Source organism: Lycium barbarum, chromosome 11 (genome assembly GCF_019175385.1).
Source record: "Lycium barbarum isolate Lr01 chromosome 11, ASM1917538v2, whole genome shotgun sequence".
Classification (NCBI taxonomy): domain Eukaryota; kingdom Viridiplantae; phylum Streptophyta; class Magnoliopsida; order Solanales; family Solanaceae; genus Lycium; species Lycium barbarum.
Genome location: NC_083347.1, coordinates 97,100,098 through 97,126,104, shown reverse-complemented (window position 1 = coordinate 97,126,104; position 26,007 = coordinate 97,100,098). Strand labels below are relative to the sequence as shown.

The 26,007-nt window shown below is 36.6% G+C and overlaps 1 protein-coding gene and 1 long non-coding RNA gene across 2 annotated transcripts; one reads left to right on the top strand and one right to left on the bottom strand.

The window, feature by feature from the left end:
* The first annotated feature begins 16,106 nt into the window (after window positions 1-16,106).
* LOC132618230 (uncharacterized) lies at window positions 16,107-17,749 on the top strand. Its single transcript, XR_009574027.1, has 2 exons — window positions 16,107-16,335; window positions 17,514-17,749. It is a non-coding gene; the product is annotated as an uncharacterized LOC132618230 (long non-coding RNA).
* Window positions 17,750-19,859: 2,110 nt separating this feature from the next.
* LOC132618229 (uncharacterized) lies at window positions 19,860-23,500 on the bottom strand. The gene is made up of 4 exons (XM_060333291.1): window positions 23,119-23,500; window positions 21,522-21,662; window positions 21,230-21,404; window positions 19,860-20,159 (listed from the first exon to the last, which is right to left on the bottom strand). The coding sequence occupies exons 1-3, from the start codon at window positions 23,332-23,334 to the stop codon at window positions 21,282-21,284; spliced, it is 480 nt and encodes a 159-aa protein (XP_060189274.1). The 5' UTR covers window positions 23,335-23,500; the 3' UTR covers window positions 19,860-20,159; window positions 21,230-21,281.
* Window positions 23,501-26,007: the final 2,507 nt, after the last annotated feature.

The window sequence follows — 26,007 nt, the reverse complement described above, 5'->3', positions numbered from 1 at the left end:
GATTATAAAGAGCTTCATACAAGATAAAGAAAAGAGATACGTTACGAGCATGACAATACTGATGATGAATCTAAGTCTAGAAGTCCTAAAGCTCATGATATGACATTCTTACGAAGCTAATGATCCTTATATGATTCCTATGATATTATTTTCCCTACCTCTCCATGACTTTCTTACATTCCGGGAACTATGAGTCAACGTTGATAAAGAGCTTCTTATGAGATAAAGATGAGAAATATGTCATGAATACGATGATAATGATGACGATGAGTAAGTATAAAGAATCTTAAAGTGAGGTACGATGTCCATGAGGTTAATGATCCTAAGTATGGTTCTATTGATGCTTTTCCTTGTGTACACTCACCTTAAAATGTTAGTCCCCTCAAGGTGAGATATGATGATTATGATCACTCCATAATATAATCGGGGGTTCACGACCTTATGTCACCCCGACATAGCCATAGTTGCCTTCAAGTTCTAATGTATGTTTGATGATAAATGTATAATGATTCTAAGCTTATGATATGCCTATGCAATGTATAATAATGTTAAGTTTATGATGAGTATATGACGATGCGATTCCACCGTGCCTAAATGGCCGGGTATGTCACCGCGAAGGCGGGCTGCATACGATTACACCGTGCCTAGAGGGCCGGGCATGTCACCGTTAAGGCGGGCTTCTATGTTTACACCGAGCCTAGAGGGTCGGGCATGACACCACTAGTGGGCGGCATATGATAGTTACCCGGACGCGGGTTAACGATGATGGTATATATACGATATGGTGATGTATGTGCTATGACGATATATGTACTACGATTATATATGTTATATATATGATGTGCATCCACTCTAAAAGGTTAAGCAGGTTATGTCTTCATCTTATGTCTTATGATTTCTCTATTATGTTAATTTCATTCATGCTTTACATACTCAGTACAATGTTCGTACTGACGTCCGTTTTCTTTGGACGTTGTGTTCATGCCCACAAGTAAACAGGGAGGAGATCCATACTCGTAGGAGCTGTTAGCAGGCGTTGAGAGCACTCAATTATTCCGAAGGTGCCATTGCTTATTGTTTTGTGTATATGTATTTTGGGCACGGCGGGGTCCTGTCCCGTCCCTATGTCTAGCACTCTAGTAGAGGCTCGTAGATACGTATGTGTGGGTAGTATGATCTCACGATGTTCTTATTGTATATATATTATTTTGATAGACGAAGGGCTTATGTATATAAAGGTAATTATGTTCAAAGTGAAAAATGGTTTTCCTACGATTTGAGTATAAGATTAATGAATGAACGCTTGATGTGTACGATGGGTAATGGTACAAGCGGTGCTCGGTGGTTAGCCCCGGGTACCCGCCATGGCCCCTATCCGGGTCGTGACAACTTCCTCCTTTATGAATTGACTGCACTCTGCCGACTCCGGACGTCTTTTCTGCTCGATGGTTTGACAATCCGGGTTCACACTCAGCTTATGTGTGGATAATTCCGGAGTAACGCCTGCAACATCCATATCCAACCAAGAGTAGCTACTCATGTTATTTATTAAAAATTCAAGCAGTTTTCCCTGGAACTCTGGGTTAAGGCTCGAGCCTAGGTATACCTATTCCTTCGGTAGATCTGACTACTAGCAGTTAGTTCAAGGTCTTCTGCCGTGATACTTCTCTGTGTCCATCCCTTCCAGTGCAACGAATCCTCTTGGTATACTGACCTGCAAATCCTCACTGGGTGAGTTTATTACATGCTCTTGTTTATATCTGTCCATGTTCAGGGCACCGAGGTCGGCGTTCTATAATTGCTAGTAACAGCCATTCCCCTGGTCATCTTCAACAGTCACTCGGGTAGCATTTTCTTGACTAGGCTCTGGGTCCCTTCGACTTCAGCAATTCCCCAAGGGGTTGGAAACTTCATGACTAGTTGGAATATAGAAGGGACTGTCTTCATGGCGTGCAGCCAGGGTCTCCCTATCAGTAAATTGAAGGGAATCTTGCCCTCGAGGATGTGAAGCAAAGCCTTCAAGCAGACCCTTTCCACATGCGTAATCAGCTCGATCTACCCCCAGGAGGTCTCGCTTGACAGGTTGAAGCCGGTCAGGATTTTGACCACCGAGATCATTTGCTCTATCACCTGCATCTCCTTGAGAACTCGGAGCTGCACCACATTTACAGCGCTACCTAGATCGATAAGCACACGTTTAATGTTAAAATTAGTAATTTGGAGGGATATTTCCAGTGCGTCGGAGTGTGAACCTCCGATGTTTTTTCCCTCCGCAATATCAAAAGTGACGTGGTCTTATGGGTGATCCCTCCCTCATTTTCTAGAAGAGGAAGATTTCTTGTCATTAGGTTCTCAGGACAATGCCCTGATGATTTTTCCCTCAAAAATCACGTTGATTGTGCAGGGGGCGCTGGTTGCTCACGCGAAGTCCCTGCCCCTTTCTCCCGGATAAACTTTGACTGGTTGCCTAAGAATTCCTTCAGGTGCCCCCTCCTCAATAAATTAGCTACCTCGTAGCGTAAGTGTTTACAGTCCTCCGTCGAATGTCTCGGAAGGGTATGAAACTCACACCACAACTCCATGTTGCGTTTATTAGGCTTAGACCACGTTGCTACTGGAAACCTTGCTTCCTTCATCTTTTTCATTTCCATGACCAATTCACCAACTTCCATATTGAATTTATACGATGCCACACTTGGGGGACCTAGGCCATTCAATGACTTTCTTTGCAGAACCTCCCCAGCTTTCCTGGGTTGGCCTTGGTCATATCATAGTCTGCGGGTTCCTGCTTCACCCCTTGGAGGGAGGCGAGTCGCGTATGGCTCGTACCAATCCCTCGGATTCCTTTGCCTAGTATGGAGGACATTCAAAGGTCTCTCCTGCGGCTTGCTTCTTATTTCAATCCGGGCATTGGTTCTGAGGTCATCCTCTATCCTCATTTTGGCTATGTACCTGTTGTTCACCTCATTCCAGGACTTCGCCGGGAACTCCCTCAAGCTTTCCTTCAATTTTCTCGACGCATCTGATCCGTTGGCATTCAAACCATCTACGAATGCCGCTACGGCCCACTCCTCGGTTATAGCAGGCAGCATCATCCTCTCCCGTTGGAACCTTTCCACATAGCTTTAATGCAACTCGTCGTCCTTCTATTTTATAGCAAATATATCTTTCCTGTACGTCTCAACCTTTTGAAATCCAGCATGAGTTTTCACAAACGTATCTGCAAGAGCAGCAAAAGAGTCAATAGAATTTTCAAGTAAAAGAGTATACCAAGAAAGTGCTCCCTTAATGCGCGTGTGTTGGAATTTTTTCAGCATGACTGATTTGATCTCATGCTGCTTGAGCTTGTGCCTGGTACGATCCTCTTTTACTAACTCTTTTGCTGCTCTTGCAGATACGTTTGTGAAAACTCATGCTGGAGCTCAAAGGTTGAGCTTGTGGAAATAAGTACTAGTCCGGAACAAAAGAACAACAAATATGCTTGTAATAGAGACTGAATAATATGAATAGGTGTAGGAAGTTATATCTTTTATGCCTTTTACAGTGAGCTTTTAGGCTCTTTTATTAGTACAATCATCAGCCTTGTGCGTCTAATTCATCCTAATAAGTGATAATAATAATCAATAAATGTTATTCTTTAATGTAGAATCGTAACGTCTGATCTGAATCTGGACCGGTTATGTAACGTTAATCTTCCTTAAATTTACCTTACCATCTGCTTTGTAATATTTGGTCCAGGCTCCCACAGGGTCACTGTATGACTCCATTTGCCACGTGTTCCACTTTCATTTTGCTACGTGTCAAGCTTTTTTTATTTTTCAATGTATACAACTTTCTTTAGAAGAAAACAATTCTTTGTTTATAGAATTAACTAAATAACAAAATTAAATATATCAAAAAGGAAAAATATGTCATCTTATAATTCTTAAATATTTATAATAAACAGGTTAAAAGATTGGAGTGAAAAAATCGAAGAAGTCTCTGAAATTATCCCATTTTAGGGAAAATACATAACCCCCCCCCCCAACGTATAGCCAGATTAATTATGACGCACCCAACCTTTGCGGGCGACCTATTACCCCCCCCCCCCGGTCTTAATTTTTCTGTATTTTTGTACCATTGTTTGACTGACGTGACAAAAAAAAATTGAAGCCCAGTTGCACAGTGGAGAGTGTTGCACACTCTCCGCCACATTGGTGCCACGCTGCTGCCACGTCACTGCCACTTTTCTTTTTTTTTTTCATTTGATTTTTCTTTTATTAATTATATTTACACTAATTAACCTCTAATTAACGATTAAACCATTAATTTTGTCTTCTTCATCACTAAACTCTTCTTCTTCATCACTAAACCCTTCTTCTTCTTCTTCATTTCAAGAAATCCATCAACCCTTTTCTTCCTCCATTAGCACACACACATTCAACCCATTTTCTTCCTCCATTAACACACACACACACATTTAACCCATTTTCTTCCTCCATTAACAACACACATTCAACCCATTTTCTTCAACCCATTTTCTTCCTCCATTAACACACACACATTCAACTCATTTTCTTCCTCTATTAACACACACATTCATTTGAAGGCAAATCAAACACCAAAATATCTCCTCTACCGAAGTGGGATTATGTTTTAATGGGTCAGACCCATTTTCATATTGGTGTTGTTGTTGTTGTTCCTGTTGTTGCTCCTGTTGCTGCTGCTACTGCTGTGTGGCGGCGGCGGCGGTGTGGCGGCGGCGGCGGCGGTTGCTGCTGTTGCTGCGTTGTTGTTGCTGTGTGGCGGCGGCGGTGTGGCAGCGGCGGCGGCAGTGGTTGAGGAGAAAGAAGAAGAAAGAGAAAAAGGAGAAAGAAGAAGAAAGAGCAAAATAAATTGCATTTAAAAATTGAAATGTGAAAGAGAGAGAGGGTGGGGGTGGGTGAGAGGATAAAATATAAATTAATTTTTAAAAATTAATTTTTATTAAAATATAAAAAATATTTTTACTGCTTTCACTCGCCATATTTTTTTTTTTGCCACGTCAGTCAAAAATGGTACTAAAATACTGAAAAATTAAGACTAGGGGAGTAATAGGTAGCCCGCAAAGGTTGGATGCGTCATAATTAATCTGGCTATACGTTGGGGGATTTTTATGTATTTTCCCTTTTATTCAACGAGACAATTGACAAGTATCTCACCTCTCAATGGTCTAGTGACTGTAGTCCAAGCATTTTTCAAATCAAATCAAAAGCTCTAGAGATTTTGGAAAAAGTCAAAAGCATATTCTCCTTTACAACTCGGCAGTATATCTAGGGGTTAAGTTATTAACAAAAAACCAATGCGCACCCAAAGGGTAATATTGGCAGGGCCGTCTAAAAAATATTGGGGGTCTAAAGTCAAACTTCAAACATAGGCACTAATTTTTTTAAAAGAGAAAGTCATATATATTTTTATTTAAAGTCTACTTTTCTAGATTTTTTATATGAGAAATCATTAATTATTATTTTATAATCGATTTGTTCTAACAATTCCATTTCAATTGATAATATAATTAATTCATTCAATCTCTTGAGACATTGTTGATCTAAATAAGATTTTATCAATTTTAATTTTGAAAAAAATCTTTTCAGCTGAGGCAGCATTTTATACATAAAATACATCTTTAATTGAATAATTGGGGCCCCAAGCGATTGCTTTATTCGCCTTATAGTCGAGTTGTCCCTGAATATAGGTATTTTATCTTCATTACCAAACATAACAAGATTTTACAAAACATAACCGTTTATTGTATGTTCTTGATTCAACACGCTTTCACTGTAGAGTTCGAGTAGATACTGTTACTTTCTCTCGAACCATAGTACTATTATTTGACTAATTCATCAAATCCGGAAAAAAGTGCACGTCCACAACCCTTCAGCGCCCTTGTCATTCACGCTTTTCTTCCTTAGTGCACGATGATTTGCATCCTACTGCTTACCTGTATTTGTATATCTGGACAACCCGAGGAGCTATTCGAATTGATGTTTATCATCATTGATAGAAGGGAAAAGGGTCAAATTTACTCTCTAAGTATGATTTATAGTTTAAATTTACCCTCCGTTAAAGTTTGGGGTCAAATTTGCCCCTTCCGTTAGCATACTTGTTATAATTGCCCTTATTATGGATGGAAGTGTGACTAGGACTCCTCATCCGTCCACATAGGCGCCATGTGTAAATAAATTTGTTTTTTCTTTAAGTCATGCGTGTTAGTGTAAAAACATAAATGGGTCCATTGTTGGCAATATAATCTGTATAAGTTTAAATAAAGTTTCAGAATCTATAAAACACTTAGTAAAACCAGATTACACAATCTGAAAAAAAAAAAAACTTAAAACCAGTAAACTACAGAAACTGGAAAATGAACAGAAATAGTGTTGAAAAAATATTTTCAGAATATAATCGAGCCCACTTAGTTCAAAGTGTGTCCTTAAGGAAATTATTCCCCTCACAGTACTCGAGTTTGATGGAATATCCCCTCCCAGGATAGAACGATTATCTTACCAGAATAGTAGTACTCCAAATTCTGGTAGCGGCGAACCACTCTATGACAGTATATCACACAGAAAAGAAAACTTTTAAGAAGAGTAGAAGAATAGAGAATATCAGAAAATTCGTAAGTAATAATCTGAATATTAACTGGAATTTATAGCCATTAATGCATTGGTTGGGAAAAGGTTTGCAGCTTTTCACAAAGGTTTGCAACCTTTCAGAAAATAACATTTTTGTTTTTAAAAATAAAACGGAGGGAAATTTAAATTAATCCGGGAAGAAACGGATTGCGGGTCAGACACGTGGATCCGGGTCACTAACGGGTCAGGATCTGGAAATAATTAATTAATTAAATAATAATTAATTAAATTAAAATTAAAAGAATTTTGGTGCAAAAAGATTATCAATCAATCAGATCATTTGACCAAATCCAAAGCCAAAGCCGAGCGAGCGACGACGACGGCGCGAGGGGTCCTTGCCCCCTCATCCCTTTTAGCAACTAGAGAAGGTGTAATGTAGTATATACATCTCTCTTTTCCTCTCTTCTTCCTATGTGGGACAAATGTTTTAACCAAATCAAAAAGGGACCTTTTACATTCCTTTCACTTTCCATCCCATCATTTCCCATTCACCAATATCAAAACCGAACAATCCCACACATGAATAGGGAATGGCCATAATATAAAAGAATGCGCGGACAAGTGTGATATACAAGCGAAGATTGACTGCATCTGGATAAGTAGGTTTCCCTTTGAACTTTCCGTAGTGAACTTATATCGGACATACTCGATCAATCGGTAGATTTGATATCTTTGAACCGTCAAACTTTGTTGTATACCTAGACAACATAAGTCACACAATCAACCCTCAACCGTTTATGGTTCTCACGGTTGTGTTCGTTTCAGCCATGAACACCGCCTGGTTTCATGAGTGCATAGAGAATGGGCCTTCACTGTTACTCCCCTTTAAAGCGGCTTACACTTAACACTCACATAGGTGATTTCTAAACATGTGGTCCTACAGCCACATTATCTGGTCATACACTGCCAGATTTAGATAATCATTAAAAAACCTTAATGCTTTATTAAGCCATAAAGTTTTATCCTTATTTCTGAACATTGTCTTCATCCGAGAATGGGCTGAGTTATTTGACAATGTTGAACCGTCAGTCATAACTTTGTTTAATCTCCTTGAACCTAGCTCTTGGGATCTCCAGTCTACTAGGTAGAGTTACCGCCATGATGACTTGTCCTCGGCCTTAACCCCATTCCCATTGATGATCTACTAACTCCCTCTCTAGATAAGCCTTTTGTAAGCGGATCCGCTACGTTATCTCTTGACTTTACATAGTCAATCGTGATAACGCCACTAGACATGAGTTGTATAACGGTATTGTGTCTCCGTCGTATGTGACGAGATTTTCCGTTATACATTACGCTCCCTGCCCTACCTATTGCTGCTTGACTATCACAATGTATACATATCAGAGCCAAAGGTTTGGGCCAGAATGAAATACCTTCTAAGAAATTCCGGAGCCATTCAGCTTCTTCACCGGCCTTGTCTAAAGCTATGAATTCAGATTCCATAGTAGAACGGGCGATGCAAGTCTGTTTGGATGATTTCCAAGACACTGCTCCACTCCCAATTGTGAAAACATATCCACTCGTGGATTTAACTTCAGACGATCCAGTGATCCAATTTGCATCACTATATCCCTCAATCACTTTGGGATATTTATTATAATGCAAAGCATAGTCTTGAGTATGTTTTAGATACCCCAAAACTCGTTTCATTGCCATCCAATATGTGTAATTGGGATTACTTGTAAACCGACTCAGTTTGCTAATAGCACATGCTATATCCGGTCGTGTACAATTCATGAGATACATCAGACTTCCCAACACTCTCGCATAGTCCCCTTGTGATTTACTTTCACCTTCATTCTTTTGAAGTGCGTAACTCACATCAATTGGAGTTCTGGCAATCTTGAAATCCAAGTACTTGAATTTGTCAAGTACTTTCTCTATGTAGTGAGATTGTGATAATGCTATACCTTGTGGAGTTCTATGAATTCTGATTCCTAGGATTACATCAGCAACTCCTAAGTCTTTCATGTCAAATTTGCTAGCCAGCATGCGCTTTGTAGCATTTATATCTGCCATATCTTTGCTCATTATCAGCATGTCATCAACATACAAACAAACAATGACTTCGTGGCCTGGAGTGTTTTAATGTAAACACATTTATCACACTCATTGATTTTAAAGCCATTTGCCAACATGGTTTGGTCAAATTTAGCATGCCATTGTTTGGGTGCTTGTTTAAGTCCATAAAGCGACTTTACAAGTTTGCACACTTTCTTTTCTTTACCAGGAACCACAAAACCCTCGGGTTGTTCCATATAAATTTCTTCCTCCAAATCACCATTTAAGAAAGATGTTTTAACGTCCATTTGGTGAATTTCAAGACCATACACCGCGGCCAGAGCCACTAACACCCGAATGGATGTTATTCTTGTTACAGGCGAGTATGTGTCAAAATAATCAAGACCTTCTTTTTGTCTATAACCTTTGACTACAAGTCTTGCCTTATATTTGTCAATAGTGCCATCAGCTTTCATTTTCCTTTTAAAAATCCATTTAGAACCTAAAGGCTTTCATTTTCCCATGTGTGGTTATCTAAGATTGATTGAATCTCACTATTGACTGCCTCTTTCCAAAATGCTGAATCAGAAGAAGACATCGCTGCTTTAAATGTTTGAGGCTCATTTTCAAGCAAGAATGTCACAAAATCTGGTCCAAAGGAAGTAGATGTTCTTTGTCGTTTGCTACGCCTTGGATCCTCTTCACTTGGTGTACTTTCCTTTGGTTCTTCCCGCGGTCGTTTGGATCTTTCACTTGACGACTCACATTCAATTTTATAGGGATAAATATTTTCAAAGAATTCAGCATTATCTGATTCAATTACCGTATTAACATGAATTTCAGGATTGTCGGATTTGTGAACCAAAAACCGACAAGCTTTGCTGTTTGTAGCATATCCAATAAAAACACAATCCATAGTTTTTGGTTCGATTTTTACCCTTTTAGGTAAAGGAATTTGTACCTTTGCTAAACACCCCCACACTTTGAAATATTTCAAGTTGGGTTTTCTTTCTTTCCATAGTTCATATGGAATGGATTGTGTTTTGCTGTGGGGCACTCTGTTGAGTATTCGGTTAGCTGTAAGGATAGCTTCCCCCCACAAGCTCTGCGGTAAACCGGAACTTATTAGTAAAGCATTCATCATTTCTTTCAATGTCCGATTTTTCCTTTCCGCAACTCCATTGGATTGTGGTGTGTAGGGGGCAGTGGTTTGATGAATAATTCCACATTCTAAACATATCTATGCAAAAGGAGATTCGTATTCTTCACCCCTATCACTTCTAATCATTTTTATCTTTTTATTCAATTGATTTTCGACTTCATTCTTATATTTCTTAAATGCTTCTATTGCTTCATCCTTGCTGTTTAGCAAATAAACATAACAATATCGAGTGCAATCGTCAATAAAAGTTATGAAATACTTTTTCCCACCGCGAGATGGTATTGACTTCATATCACAAATGTCAGTGTGGATTAAGTCTAAAGGATTTGAATTCTTCTGAACAGACTTATATGAATGCTTAACAAACTTTGATTCAACACATATTTGACATTTAGATATATTACACTCAAATTTAGGCAATATTTCAAGATTAATCATTTTCCACAAGGTTTTGTAATTGACATGTCCTAAACGAACATGCCATAAATTATTTGACTCCAATAAGTAAGAAGAAGCAGATTTTCCATTAATACTGGCAACAACCCTTACATTAAGTTTGAAAAGGCCCTCGGTGAGGTAGCCCTTTCCTACAAACATATCATTCTTACTAAGTACAAATTTATCACTAACCAGCACGCACTTAAACCCATTTTTCACGAGTAGTGCGGCTGAAACTAGGTTCTTCCTAATTGATGGAACATGCATGAAGTTGTTGAGAGTCAGTACCTTGCCGGATGTCATCTTCAACAGAACCTTTCCATATCCTTCAACTTTGGCTGTTCCAGTATTTCCCATGTATAGCTCCTCTTCGAGTCCAGCGGGAGTGTAGGTTGTAAATGCTTCCTTAACAGCACACACATGTCGAGTGGCGCCAGAATCAAGCCACCACTCCTTTGGGTTACCAACCAGGTTGCACTCAGATAGCATTGCACACAGGTCATCAACATCTTCCACCATGTTTGCCTGACCCTTGTTTTTCTCTTTGTCCTTCTTGGGGGCACAACAGTCGGGAGCTTTATGCCTTGCTTTACCATAGTTATAACAGTTGCCCTTGAACTTTTTCTTGTTAGGATACTTCTCCTTTCCAGAATGCCTCTTCCTTTTATTGTTCTTTTTCGGAGCAGCATCTTCAACGACAATTGCCCCTTCAATCGGTGAACTCTTACGGTACCTCTTCTCAGCGGTTTTGTTATCTTCCTCGATCTTGAGACGAATCACAAGATCCTCCAACTTCATTTCCTTTCTCTTGTGCTTAAGATAATTCTTGAAATCTTTCCATGAGGGTGGCAATTTCTCAATCATTGCAGCCACTTGGAATGCTTCATTCACTACCATACCTTCAGCAATAAGGCCATGGAAGATAAGTTGAAGCTCTTGAACTTGGGTTCCAACAGTTTTTCCATCCACCATTTTGTAGTCTAGGAATTTGGCAACCACAAACTTCTTCAAGCAAGCATCTTCGGTTTTGTACTTCTTTTCGAGTGCACTCCACAGTTCTTTGGAGGTCTCTACTGCACTGTAGACGTTGTACAAATCATCTTCTAAGGCACTCAAAATGTAGCCTTTGCACAAAAATCAGCCTGTTTCCAAGCCTCAGTAACCATGAACTTCTGGTTGTCAGGCATGTCGGCGGCAGGCACGGGAGGGTCCTCACTGGTGAACTTTTGCATACCAAGGGTGGTAAGCCAAAAGAACATTCTCTGCTACCATCCTTTAAAGTTGGCACCGGTGAACTTCGCAGGTTTCTCAGCCGGTGGCACAGCGGTACGGGTTGTCGGAGTAACCACTGGTGCAATACCCGCAGAGGGAGTTCCAGTCGCAGAGGGAGTTCCAATCTCAATTGCCATTATTTGTTTGTCACTGTCAAATGGACAAACTGTTTTAGTTAATAAAACCAGAATAGCAATTAAATCACAAACTTAAACGATGAAGATTTTATTTCTTCAAATCGCAGTATAATTATGAACTTTGGTATTCCAACGAAGTTTTTATATCTTCGAGTCAGAATACTAATATTCATATGGAGTAGAAAACTACACAAGTTTTAATCTCCTTAAACAGAATACAGATTACATATAGTTTCCTTAAGATTGTTGGCAATATAATCTGTATAAGTTTAAATAAAGTTTCGGAATCTATAAAACACTTAGTAAAACCAGATTACACAATCTGGAAAAAAAACTTAAAACCAGTAAATTACAGAAACTGGAAAATGAACAGAAACAGTGTTGAAAAAATATTTTCAGAATATAATCGAGCCCACTTAGTTCAAAGTGTGTCCTTAAGGAAATTATTCCCCTCACAGTACTCGAGGTTGATGGAATATCCCCTCCCAGGATAGAACAATTATCTTACCAGAATAGTAGTACTCCAAATTCTGGTAGCGGCGAACCACTCAATAGTAGTATATCACACAGAAAAGAAAACTTTTAAGAAGAGTAGAAGAATAGAGAATATTAGAAAATTCGTAAGTAATAATCTGAATATTAACTAGAATTTATAGCCATTAATGCATTGGTTGGGAAAAGGTTTGCAGCTTTTCACAAAGGTTTGCAACCTTTCAGAAAATAACGTTTTTGGTTTTAAAAATAAAACGGAGATCATTTGATCAAATCCAAATCCAAATCCAAAGCCAAAGCCAAAGCCAAAGCCGAGCCGAGCGAGCGACGACGACGGCTCGAGGGGTCCTTGCCCCCTCAACCCTTTTAGCAACTAGAGAAGGTGTAATGTAGTATATACACCTCTCTTTTCCTCTCTTCTTCATATGTGGGACAAATGTTTTAACCAAAGCAAAAAAGGACCTTTTACATTCCTTTCACTTTCCATACCATCATTTCCCATTCACCAATATCAAAACCCAACATCCTATTGGGTCAAATTTATACTAAGTCAAATATTGTTGTCTATACATACTCCTAATGTTGATCTTCGTGTTGCGTACTTGTAGAAGCAACATTACTTTTATCAATTTTAATGTCACCACCATCTCCAGCTTCTTGCTCTTCAATTTGAGCTACTTCTGTTGTAACTTCATCAGGAAGCTTCACTAGAACAATAATCAACTCGTCGTCGTCATCCATTCGGACGACCCATATTTGAATTCTATCGCCCTCTTTGATATCATTATTGACATGCATTTTTGTCCATTTCCCATTCAACACATAACTTACGCTCAGTTTTAGATTCTTCCTTCTGTTTCTGCTTAGAGTTCAAACTCTTCATCACTTCCTTACTTACTTTCTTCATCTCCCATCTCCTCAACCCCAGTACACTAATCTTGAGGGACGGATCGATCACTTGGAATTCCAGTGGATTCACTGTCTTTTCATTGCACATACAGAGATGCTTTTCTTCTTTATCTCTTAGAAATTTCTTCGTAATTTGTGCTGCTGGTATCGACAGGCGATTGTGACTTTCACTAGCATCCGTTTTGTATATTACTTTCTAGGTTATCAATTTCACCTCTTTTACTCGTTTTCCCAACTGATTGATCTGATTCTTGAAATTTTCAAGCAGTTCAGCATGTGGGATCTGCTCTGATTCACATTTTGTCCTCTTGAACTTGATGAAATTCCTCTTCTTTGGAAAACATAAAGAAAAAACAAATTTATTTACGCATGGCGCCTATGTAGACGGATGAGGAGTCCTAGTCACACTTCCATCTATAATAAGGGCAATTTTAATAAGTATACTGATGGAAGGGGCAAATTTGACTCTAAACTTTGACTGGAGTCAAATTTAAATTACGGAAAAGGCTCAAATATGTCATCGAACTATCAAAAATGGCTCATTTATGCCACTCGTTGAAAGTTTGGCTCAAATATGCCACTGTCGTTACCTTTTTGGCTCATCCATGCCATTATTCACTAACGGTGGTTTTAAAATACCAAATATGCCACATGGCAAAAATTTATTGGTCCACGCCATTTTAATGAAAACCAGCCAAAATAAATCCTAGTTAATCCAAACCCGACCCACCCGACCTATACTTATTTCCTTGCCCCTCTTTCATTATTTAATTAAATCTTAAGGTGTAAAGCCTCATCTCCTTTCCCGAATGAAGAAACCATCTATGAAAATGGATAACAAGAGGGGAAACTAAGAGAACAAGATTCTGGGTTATGGCCTCTCTAATTTCTGCCTTTTATCTTCTTCTTCATCGTTTCCCTTCCTTTTATGAGAAAGCTCCTATGGCTGACTTTTTCTTTAAATAGCAAAAACAATACTCCATTCAGAACGAGAGAGATTATCATATTTCATTTCAGTTGATTCGCATTCTGTGATTATAAAAGCTCTGTTTACTATCAAGACTTCACATTCTCACTTGTCGTGTTCTGAATTTTCAGGTGTTACCTTCAGCCTCCATAAGCTATTTCGTCTACGAGTTCATGAAGATTGTTCTCAAAGGATGGGGAAGGAAATAGGTATAGGATGGGTGGGTCGGGTTTGGTTTAATTAGGATTTATTTTGGTTGATTTTCATTTAAATGACGTGGACCAATAAATTTTTGTCATGTGGCATCTCTGGTATTTTAAAATCACCGTTAGTGAATAATGGCATGGATGAGCCAAAAAGGTAACGGCAGTGACATATTTGAGCCAAATTTTCAACTAGTGGCATAAATGAGCCATTTCTGATAGTTCGATGCATATTTGAGTCTTTTCCGTTTAAACTATAAACCATACTTAGAGAGTAAATTTGACCCTTTTCCCTTGATAGAATGGTCATTGTCTAGAATTAGTACTAGTGTCATTTGGCCCGGGCTTACATTAAGAATTGAATTTGCGGTATTTTTTTTTAAAAAAAAATCTACTTTTGTTTCTTTTTTTTTTTTGTAAATTTATAAAATATAAAGTACAAAAAGTATCTGAAAGTTAAAGAACATTTTTTTTAGTTTATATATTAAACTTTTTTTTTGGAAAAAAAAATCAAACAAATGAATGCAATAAGTCTCTTCTAATTTTGCTTCATTAAATGCTTTTGAGATTATACTCTCCGATGATTCAAATTTTACTTTATCATATATATAATTAATTTCATTTTTTTCATTGAATTGAACCGATGTTAACTAAGTTATTTTTTAGATTAGATTATACAGTATTCAACTAATGCTAAAATATTTAATGCTACACTATTGTTGAATGATGAAATTAATGAAGTTAACTTATAAATAAAATATAAATAATTAAAAATACTTTTGTTCTTTCTAATTAAACCATACAAAAAAAGGTCAATGAATTGAATTGTTTTTAAGCTTTCCTTTTCCTTCCAAAAGATGTAGGTTAAGAAATAACTTTTTTTCTTAATTTAATGGACAATTTTATGGAATCTACATTATAAAAATCTTTTCTCATGTTGATATTGGCTATTGTAGTTCGTAAAATATTTTGATATTAAAAAAAAGTGAAAAATATAATTTTTGCAATTGTTTAGTACTCTTTGGAGATCAAATTGTATTTTCTTCATACATTTTCATAATATATATGAGAAAAATCAAAGTTTGTCTTGTACTATAGTCATTTATTAGATAAATTTTATGTTAAAAGTGTGTGCACATTAAATTAGATTAATCAACGATCATACTATGAAAGTTATTTTACGATTTAGATGGAATGACTATAAGTTATATTTTTGATAAAGTATTTAACAATGTTATAAGTTATTTGTGTTTATTCTTTAATTTAAAACTTAATCCTACCTTAAGTAAAATCTACATAAAATTACAAGAGAAAATAATTAAAAAAAAAAAAAACTTTACGTTTAATCGGACGAATAAAAATTTCACATAGCAAATGATAAATGGTAAATAACATCAAAAATAATAAATAATATTATAAAAATAATAATTTAATTCAATAATTAAGCTTATATTAAGATAGAAATTGAATGACATGATAATTCTTTACTTGTCTATAATAAATTTTAAGAAAAAATAATTTAAAACAAATTTAATAATATTTTCACATAAAAGAAAGACTCAAATATATTGGGGTCACTATGTCCTTTTCTATGACATCATCATTTTAGTGACGTGTAAAAAGTCCTTGAAGTTCATAAAATTTACCCAAATGTAAGAAGAGTTACAAAGTCATAAAACTTCAACTAAGGGGCAAAAAAGATAAGAAAATCTATGTGAGGGCTACAAAAAAGTGGGATTCTCCTTATATATATCTATATATATATATATATATATATATATATATATATATATATATATATATATATATATATATATATATATTATATATATATAGTAAGTAATGCCAATGTTGTTAGAACGACAGAATATCCCTGATGAAAGCATTCTACATGACTTCTTTTAATGCGTTTTTGTAGTCTGTCAACTGAATAGGACTGCTATGGAAAGTATCAACAATTCAAAGTGCCAAAACTTATCTGCCATTAAAGGGGCTTAAAGCTCAATTTCTAAAAATTGATTTGCCGCAAAAGAACTTCGTTTAGAGTGAGTGATATCTCAAAAGAATTGGAACATCGAGGGGGTTCGAATCTAAAATTTGGGTAAGATTTAGCTAGTTTTGGACTAAATTTCAGTCGTAGTTCTTTGAAGTTCGAAGTGATAGTCGAATTGTATCAAATTTGTATAAAAATTATATGATAATTATATGTTGAGTTGGATGAAAATTGTATTTAAGCTTTGTATGTTGATATAGTTGTATTAAATTTAAATGACTATTGTATGAAAACTGTATATAGTGTTGTGTTGTTGTTGTATTAAATTTTCAAAAATCAACATGAACTTCGTACATAATTTATATAACTATATACATAATTCATACAGATTTTACACACGAAATTGTGAGCAAGATTCGAAACGTGGTTTTTCTAATCATAATCGCAATACTGAGAGAAGTGAAAGATCGAAAAAGATGAGAATAGGAGCCGCTTCTTGTTTCTCGTGAATTGTTGAAAAGTGGGATCTTTTTTCTTTCTCGAGGATTCGAGAATCTTTGGTGCTCAGAAAAATGAACCATCAGTTTTTTATTTTTCTATGAGAAAGTAACTCTAAAAGGAACCATCAGTTCTTAGTAACCTCTTTGTTATTTCTTTGAGTGATTAATTTTTATTCGTTGTCGGATTATTATTTGTGTAGGCTTGTAGTCATAACAATTGTTTCAAGTGATGATAATGAGTTCAGTTATGTTATGCTAACTTTTGATCAACACTGACCTGTTAATTGGGGTGATGAACATGTAGTGGTGAACTTAAGGGGAAAATTGCAAACATTTGTTTATATTGTATCATCCACTGGATCTTTCCTCCATGCCTTTTTTTATGCGGCCGCTTTGATGTACGGTGTTGAATTTCCCTCCTTTTTCTTTTGGTTGGGTGTGTGTGGTGTGTGGGGGGGGGGGGTGGGGTGGGGTGGAGTGACGGTTAGATTTTTTTAGTCAAAGAAGCATTGAAATTCGTTATATGCAGCTTGTCAAATAACACACTCTTAATCTAATGCAAAAGGAATCCTTTCTCACAACAATCAAATTCCATTAAGAACAAGCATTTGTCAAATACTATAATGATGATTTGACCTTGGGGAAGCTCGAAATTTATTCCGGTAGTAGCATCATTTTATTTATAGAAATGAAGAAACATGAATTAGTTGCCAGTGAAGTTTTCTTCCGCCTTTTTTCCTTTTGGTTGAATCGTGCTAATTGGTTTTCTTGACGTGAGTGTTGAAGGTTGAGGAATACTGGGTCAGGTAGCATGCACTGATGCGTTTGAATCTGCAATGGAGACCTAATGGTGAGAGTTGTTGGATTTTCATATTTTTGCCTCTTTTTGTTTGAAAGATTATTGGATCATTAGGTTATATTGAAGTGCATCTATTTTCTTGGATATGGACGATAATAGTAGATTTAAGTGCATCCGTTTTTTAATCTTTGGATACTATTGAAAGTGATATGATTTATCGTTATCCTGCCATTTTCTTTTAAACCAGCACTCAAGTAGTTGTTGCCTTTTTTTTTTGGTTGGCGAGATTGGGGATTTTTTTACCTGTCAAGAGATTTGAAATTGCCGTTACTCAAAAGTTTTGAAGGTAAAACGTTGCTCTTGCGAGCTCAACTGTCCAAATTTCGGAAAAAGGAAAACTTCTATATCTAGTTGATTGGTAACCATCAATATGAAATTTGTGGTGTCTTTTTGGTGATTGTTTAATGTAATGATTTTTAAGGCAAGAAATTTGCATTTCAGTTATTGGCAAAGTTTTTTTCACTATCATTTTGCTGCTACCTTATGGATTTCCTATATTGGCACTGCAGTCCTCTAGTTTGAATTGTGTTTGGTTCTTTAAGTTAATGTGATACACATATTGGAGCTCAAGGATGATTTGGAGGTGATTGGGAAAGCCATTTCAGCAAATTGCAAGCTCATAGGAGCCAAATTCACATTTCCATCCATGGTGCAACCAGTTCAAACAAATTTCCTTCTTCAATATCGATAAAGTTAATGGCAGAGAAAAAATATCGAGAAATTGAGGTTTTGGGATTCGAACTTGCTTTGGCAGAAACATCTTCTCCGCTATCATTTCCCCTTAAATTTACCTTATATCGATCCAGGTGAGAGGTGAGTGAGGGAGAAAGGGATAGAAGAAAATATTTGGGGGCCGGCCAACGATGAAGAGAGGAGGGTGAGTTTAAGGATTGTGTTTGTTTTGACAAAAATGGGATTAGAAACAATCAAACAAACAAATTTCAAAGGTAGGTGTATTTTTATTAACTTTCGTAACGGCAGAGACATAAATAGCCTCAACTTGTAACCTATGTTACTCGGACTCTTCACAAATATCGATGGGTGCGTGTCGGATCCTCCAAAAGTAGTATATTTTTGTAGGATCTGACACGGGTGCGACAACATTTTTAGAGAGTCCAAACAACTTATCTTGTGACGTAGGACAAATTTAACCATTGAATGAAAGTATAGAGGGGTATTTTCGACCCTTTCCCCTTTTTCAAATCAAGAGTTCTAAATTTTTTGGAAAGGTCAAATGCGTATGTACAATCAGACTATGCTTGTGATTTGTTTTTAGTAGCTAGTGGCTATTTTATTAACAAAATCCAATGATCTCTTACGTCATGTAAAAAATACAAACTTGCAAAAAAAAAAAAAAAAAAAAAAAAAAAAACAGAGCTATCAATTAGACCTAAAGTACCCTAGATTGATCTTACACAACGAAACAAGCAAGCATCCAATACTCCACAAGTCACGCCAAATAGGATGGATCATAAACTTCCATGCCAACTAGTAATTGATTTCTCCTGCTCGTTCACGTACCAAACTAATGACTCTCAGCTATCAAATCTTTCCATATTAAGTTTCATGTACTGATCATCACATTTTACCTAAGGTTTCTAATCTATCCTCGTCTTGTGTGATTCTTGTTGAAGCATATACTCAGTGAAATGGGTGCAGCGCCGACAATTTTAAAGCGGACTCCGCATTCACTAGATAGAGAAGATCATCAAGATTTCACAATCCGCTGCCAAATTTATTCCAATTCCAAGAGCTCGGATCTGAGCTCTAATTGAGAATATGCTATTTATCAAATTTGGACAACAGCTAGAGTTTGCCCTCCCAGCTACTCCATCGCGCCAATTGAACAAGTTGCAGCAACACCAGCATTCAAATAGAACCAATGAACATCACAATTAAATATCTGGGCAAAACTGGACCAAAGAAGCCATCCCAACAGCAAAAACTACCGCACCAGCTCCATTATGACACCGAAAGCGTAAAAAGAAAGTTGACTTCACCATCAACCTTGAACCACCTACAAAGCTTGTACTTGCACCCCAGGCATACCAATTACAGTAATTGAATTACTCCCATAATGCTGTGGCAACAGCAAAAAATAATAGCTGCGAGGGGCAAAATTCTCGAATTTCCGCGTTTTTGCAATTGGTGTGATTTACCAAATTGGTCATGAGTTGTGGCAATTTATATTAATTTAGTTTTCAATGTTTAGTTAACCTGTTGGCGGCAATTACATACGAGCAATCTCCACTGGTAAAAAGAATATAGAGGAATGACTCAAGAGAAACAAGTTAATTATAAGGTCAAACTCTTAACTGTGTCCCTTTTTTTTCACATCAGATATACTGCTATTTTAACATGTCCAACAAAATACGAACCAGGGCAATTTGAATAACACAACACTATGAAGCTAGTAAATACAAATCCAGTTCAACAATTCCCACAAAACCTGTTAACATACGCTAAAGCTCAACGCTGAAGTACCGCGAAAGGAGGTTTCAACGCAGACCTTTTGCCCCCAATATTGCAATGCAGAACTCAAATCACTATTATATGTCCAAATCTTTCTTCGCCTGCATAGTAGCAAGAGAGTGAATTAGTAACTCACACGTTGCAAATGCAGAAAATTAGCCATTCTTTAAGCAATAAAGCCCAAGGAGAAACCGCAATACTAGCTTACTAGCAGAATACATCATCTGCATGTTCCTTTCTTAAGTATAATCAAGAATTCAATAAAATTTTCTCACAGGACAAAAGAAACTCCTTAGGCAGTCCTGTTTTCATCGACCTTTTTCCCTCAATTCAGCTCTTCAGAAACAAAATTAAAATCCATGAGCCAATATAGAAGAGTGACAAGTATTTTTAATCGACCAGTACACTAATTAGATAATCATGACAAAGAAACTATGAGAATTCATACTGTCATAGGTGAGCAAATTGCATATTGTAAAATGTCAGTTCCACAACTTTGTTTATTAATGGGGGGGGGGGGGGTGGGGGGGGTGGGGGGGTGGGAAGAACTATATAAATCAAGAGATTACATGGCATAATCTATTCAAAACACAACGCCGTGCAATTTATATACGAATATAAAGTAATTGAAGGATGTCTAGCAAACGAAGAAAGGAATAAGTTTGCATATAAATGAAATTCATTAAGAATACTCAGAAAGATGTCAAAAATCATTCAGTAGAAAGCTTTTCTCAACTAATTAAATAAAATTGAACTTTGATGTTGTTTTACTTTACCTAGAAAAGGTTTCCACCTCTACATTGAGATTTTCTTTAATAGTACTTACCCAAAATAAAAACAGATTAATATCTTGATCTGCGCTCGATGTCAAATGGTGTCACATAAAGTTAGAGAAGGTAGTACTCTTTCTAGAAAAACTAACGCCTTCCATCTACTGCTAGTTGGCTCCTAAAACATGTTAATCTGTTGGCAACCAACCTTAATCTTATAGCAGCATTATGACTTATAATGTCTTGGTTCTTATACAATATACTGGCAGTTATTATATTTTCTAGACTACAGCAAGAAATTTCAACATGTTAAAACATCAGAAGAAACATCACGGAATGTCTAGTAGTTGTCATATTGCCCTTTTTTGAATAAGGAATATAAAAAAGAAATCTCATATTACCCTTGGCCTGACAATTGGGAATTCCAGATGATAATGTAGATCTTCCACCACCTTAGCTTGAAAAAAGTCCATTGTTGCCATCATGTGTCTTGACCGTAAAAGTAATATAATAAATATAGTGACAACAGCCACCTCCATTCACCTTCAGAACGTCCTCGACCTCATGATTGGTGCCCTAAAATGAGTACAAGGCAACGTTCTTAGCAGTCTAGACAAAACAAAGGAAAAGGGCAACTGGCAAGATAGAGCTTTTTGCTTTATATAAGAAAGATGAAGCGTGAGTAGAACATACATTACTATCATTGTAGTGCTTAAGTGCCCTTCCAGCACAACTCTTCAACTTGTCCAAATTTTTAGGATCCGTCAAGTAGCGTGGCAGGGGGTAGACGGTAGCCATCGGGCACGCACCAGGATAATCTTTAATATCAAATCCCTGTTAAATTATCATTCAACAATGAGAAACAAACATCATTTATTGCATCCTTTTTTGTTCTTGTATCAAGTTATGCTTCAAACAATTGATTTAGAAAGTTGAAAAAGTTTTTTCAGGCAAGTTTCCAGAATGTCTGGATACCACACAAACTAGTACTGTTTTGCTTGTCAATCGATGCTACTTTTCTGTTGACAACCAAGTAGTTTACAGATTATCTTTTTCTTGTTTTCTTTATTATATTAAAAAATAATCAGCCAATAACTCCATAATTTTGATGATTGTATCTTTAGTACTGAACTCTGAACTGCATATTAACTGAAAGCATTCTCATGAAGTAATTACTAGCATGCACCTATTAAGCTGCAGCTAACTTATGTAAAAATAGGCATGCATAGGCAACCATAAGAACAAAATCATACCAAAAGAAAAAGGGTAGGGAATATGTATATGCACATTAATGTAATATTTTTTTTGGTCCCTCTACCCTTAACTTAACTAGAGGTCTGGTTCGAGCCCAGGGAATGAAAAAAATCTTGTTGGGAGTGCTTCCCCAAAATGGGCCCTGCAACGTGCGATCCGAATTTAGTCGGGCTCCAATGCGGGTGGGAAACCAAAAAAAAAAATGTAATTTTGGGGTGAAGTAGAAAAGATAGTCTATAAACAGCTATATTAACAAACAACTTTGCACAAACGCTAGTCATGGACCTATTCGCACTCTGTTTGGATGGTCGTTACCCATGGTTTCATAATGTATAGTATCGTATTGTATTGTATTAAAGAATACAACGTTTGGATAGACTGTATCGTTTGTTGTGGTTTAATAACATTTTTATTGTTTGGTTTGACTGTATGGTACTCGCTCCGGATCAAAAAGAGTGTCCACTTAGCCATTTGCACACGCCTTAAGAAAATATTAACTCATAAGTAAAAATAGGTAATTTGACTAAACTATCCCTAATTAAATAAGTATTGAGATTTGATCACTTGATACAAAATAAGAGCAATTTTGGAAGAATAAGGTTAATTATTTCTTGATTTGATAAGTGGACAATAGTTTTTATCCGGTGGGGGTACTGTCTAATAACATGTAAGTTTACTAAAATAAACTTAACTCTCAATTACAAACTAGTTTACATATATTAATAAAACTAACTAAAAGATAAAAATAGGAACTTTGAAAAATAAGTCGGTGGTGGTTGGGGTGGGCTTAGGTGTGGGGTATAATGGAGAAATAAATTAAGTAATCACGCAAAAACTACTAAATCTGTGGTTATAAAAATTATGTTTTTTTCACGGCTATATGACCACGAAATTACAACACCACGCAAAGAAGGATGAAAACAAACATAGTTTGATAGAAAACGATAAAATAATGAAAATAACCATCCAAACAGGGGGGTAACAAAAGGATATTGCGAAAACAAATGGATGGGAGTTGAGAGAAAGGATTAGGTACCTCGCTTTCGTCGAGCTGTTTGAGGTACTTCTCCCAGACAGCTTCATCCCTCTTATTCTGAAGAGGGTAGTTAGGGCAATATTCTTCTTCAGAATCATATACACTAAGTTCATATGGCAAAGGAGAAGAAGGTAAATCCTCAAGTCCCTCTTCGTCGAAACTCATTATGCTACTGTTGTCTTTTTCTCCATCATCCTCATCTAATTCCTCATTCATTACCTTTTGTTTTTTCACCGGCGGCGAATCCGATGGTGAAGGAAGCGGCTGCAACCGTACAGAGTTCGTGGCTTCTCGAATCACAAAACCTACAATCACCAAATTTGGGGATGGATGCCAAAGGAAAGGAAACAAACCTCCTTGCAATTTATTAGCTAGAAAATAAAGTCTACTTTACTCCCAAAACTTCTAAATATTCTCATCAACACCCAAAAACAAAAACTTAATATACCTTTAACCTTTTGGGTTTGGGAACCAATAACCCTTTGATCTTGTATGTATGTTTAAAAGGACAAAAATGCAAATACACCCCTTAACATTGCTATTTAGAGCATATATCTCTCTCGTTAAAAAGTAAATTAAAAATATACTCTATGAAATAGAAATTTTGGGGGAGGGTGCAGCGGGTGGGTAAGAAAAAAAAAATCATTTTTTATAAAAGTAAAATAGAAAACCTTATATAGAAAACTCTGGAAATCGGGGGGGGGGGGGGGGGGGGGAGTAAAAAGAAATTCTCATTTCTTATAAAAAAATAAGAAAGGTGGTGGGAAAGGGATGGGGGTGGATGGTTTGGGGTGAGTGGTAGGGGTGGAGATGGTTAGGTTGAGGGGAAGGGTAGGTGGTTGGCGTGGTTAGATGGTGCGGGGTGGAGTTGGGAGTGGATGACGATGGATGGTTGGGGGTGAGTGGTGGGGGTGATTAGGTGGTGTGAGGCGTGGGTGGGTGGTGGGGGTGGTTAGGTGGGTCGTGGTGGTGAGTGGTAGCCGTGGGTGGGTGGTTAGGTGGTGGGGTGGGGAGGAGACAATTAATATGGAATGTCACTTGTGGACATTTTTTCCCTACATCCATTAAGGAAGTCATTTTCTTCATTTTTAAGGAACTTGTTTTTCTAAAGAAAATGTTTTCCAAAAATTTGATCAAGCGAACATAGAAAATTGGAAAACATTTTCCTCCATACCGAACACGTCCTTAATGGCAATCAATTTCGCAAAAACCCGCGAGCATTACAATAGACTCTCTTTATATATGTCTCTCTATCTATCTGTTATTTTATTTACCACCTATTATACTGAAGAATCGGTTTCTTCACTAACGTAACAAAAGTTAAAATTGCGAAATGTAAAACACAAAAAGTTTTACCGTGGAAAACCACAACCTAGCTAAGTAGGATTTGCCCCAAAAACTTCACCAACTCAAGCAGTTTTAGGTTACAAACCAATAACCAAAGGGACTATAAACTTAGTATCTTTTACCTCTAAAATTCACCTAATTGTAGGTGTAGCTACCCTTTTCTAGACTAATACCCTAGTCTAAAAAGCTAAAACAAACTGTAACAATAATTACCTATTACAATACTTCTAGAGAAGCAAATAGGTTACAATTCAAGAACAAGAGATTAAAACCTAACAACTCAAGAACTACGCAACAGCTTCTTCAGGAACGGGTTCTCTCGTTGAACATTTTAAATTTCTCAAAATACTCTCACAATGAATTTTATTTGCCAAGAATGATCTCTATATTTGCGAAAAATAGCGTGAGAGACAATAACATCAATGTGATTTTTTATATAGGAGTACTGATGGACGAATTTCCCTTGACTTCGCCTTCAAATCCCACAGAATTTTGGTTAAGGAATCCTATTTGGACTTGATTTCCTTATTTGTTTTGACCTTTACACAGTTTGCTCCTAATTCCAAAGTTTTTTCCTTATACAAACTGTAGCAATGTTTCTATATAGAAACTGTATTCCTTAATCCACACGTGTAAGCTATAAAAAGAATCCTCAAGGAATTCTTCTTACACTTGGAATCTACTTCGCAGCTTCTGATCAACGCCATCTCCAGTCATCTGCTAAGGACTTGTTTCTTTAATGTATGTGTAATACTTGTTAGGTATTTTTGGTGTGAATGGGAAATGAAAGTTTTATTTCCTTTGCCTTTTTTGAAAAGGCAATTTTTGCCGAAAAAGTACATGCCTTTTCAGAAAAGACACACCTAATTTCTTAATAGACACCTCTTGTTGGCCATAAATATCTAACAATGCCTTCAAATTTTACTTATGAAAAATCTGATTGTCTTCTTCCTTCTTTTTGCACTTCAAATATATTTTGTGTGATTTGCTGCCACCTATTGCATTCGCCGTTTATTGGGGTTCAAGTTACCGCTATACTGGTGAGTTAATTCATTCTATCATGGGAGGATATATTTTATCACCTCGGGTACTTGAGGGTAATAATTTCTTTTAGGAAACACAGTGAATTCAGTGGGCTCGAATTGTTCCTTGTTACATTTATTTTCAAATTCTGTTTAAGTTATTATCGAATACAGATTGACAACAATCTTAAGGAAATTATTATTTTTATATATTATGTATTTTGTTAATCTACTAGAATCTTACTCTTTTTACAAAGAAGAAATTAACTTTTTTAGAATAAAAGTACTCTTTTTAGAAATAAAGTACTCTTTTTTGAGTGAAAAAGTACTCCTTTCAGAAATAAAAGTACTCTTTTTGGAGACTAAAACATTTGTGGTTTTCTTCTTCGCTGGAGATTAAATCCGAGTGATTTTCTACTCCAAGTTACTACTCGGTTTAAAGAATGTAAAAACTTTACTGATTTAGTAACGTTCGTTGGTTTAAAGATATAAAATCTTCACTGGTTGTTTATTCGGTTTG

Excerpts from the sequence above, each read along its gene's own strand:
- LOC132618229 (XM_060333291.1), bottom strand. The coding sequence starts at position 23,334 with ATGAATGAGGAATTAGATGAGGATGATGGAGAAAAAGACAACAGTAGC. Across the intron at positions 21,663-23,118 it reads AACAGCTCGACGAAAGCGAG|GGATTTGATATTAAAGATTA; the intron begins GTACCTAATCCT and ends ATAATTTAACAG. Across the intron at positions 21,405-21,521 it reads AGCACTACAATGATAGTAAT|GGCACCAATCATGAGGTCGA; the intron begins GTATGTTCTACT and ends TACTCATTTTAG.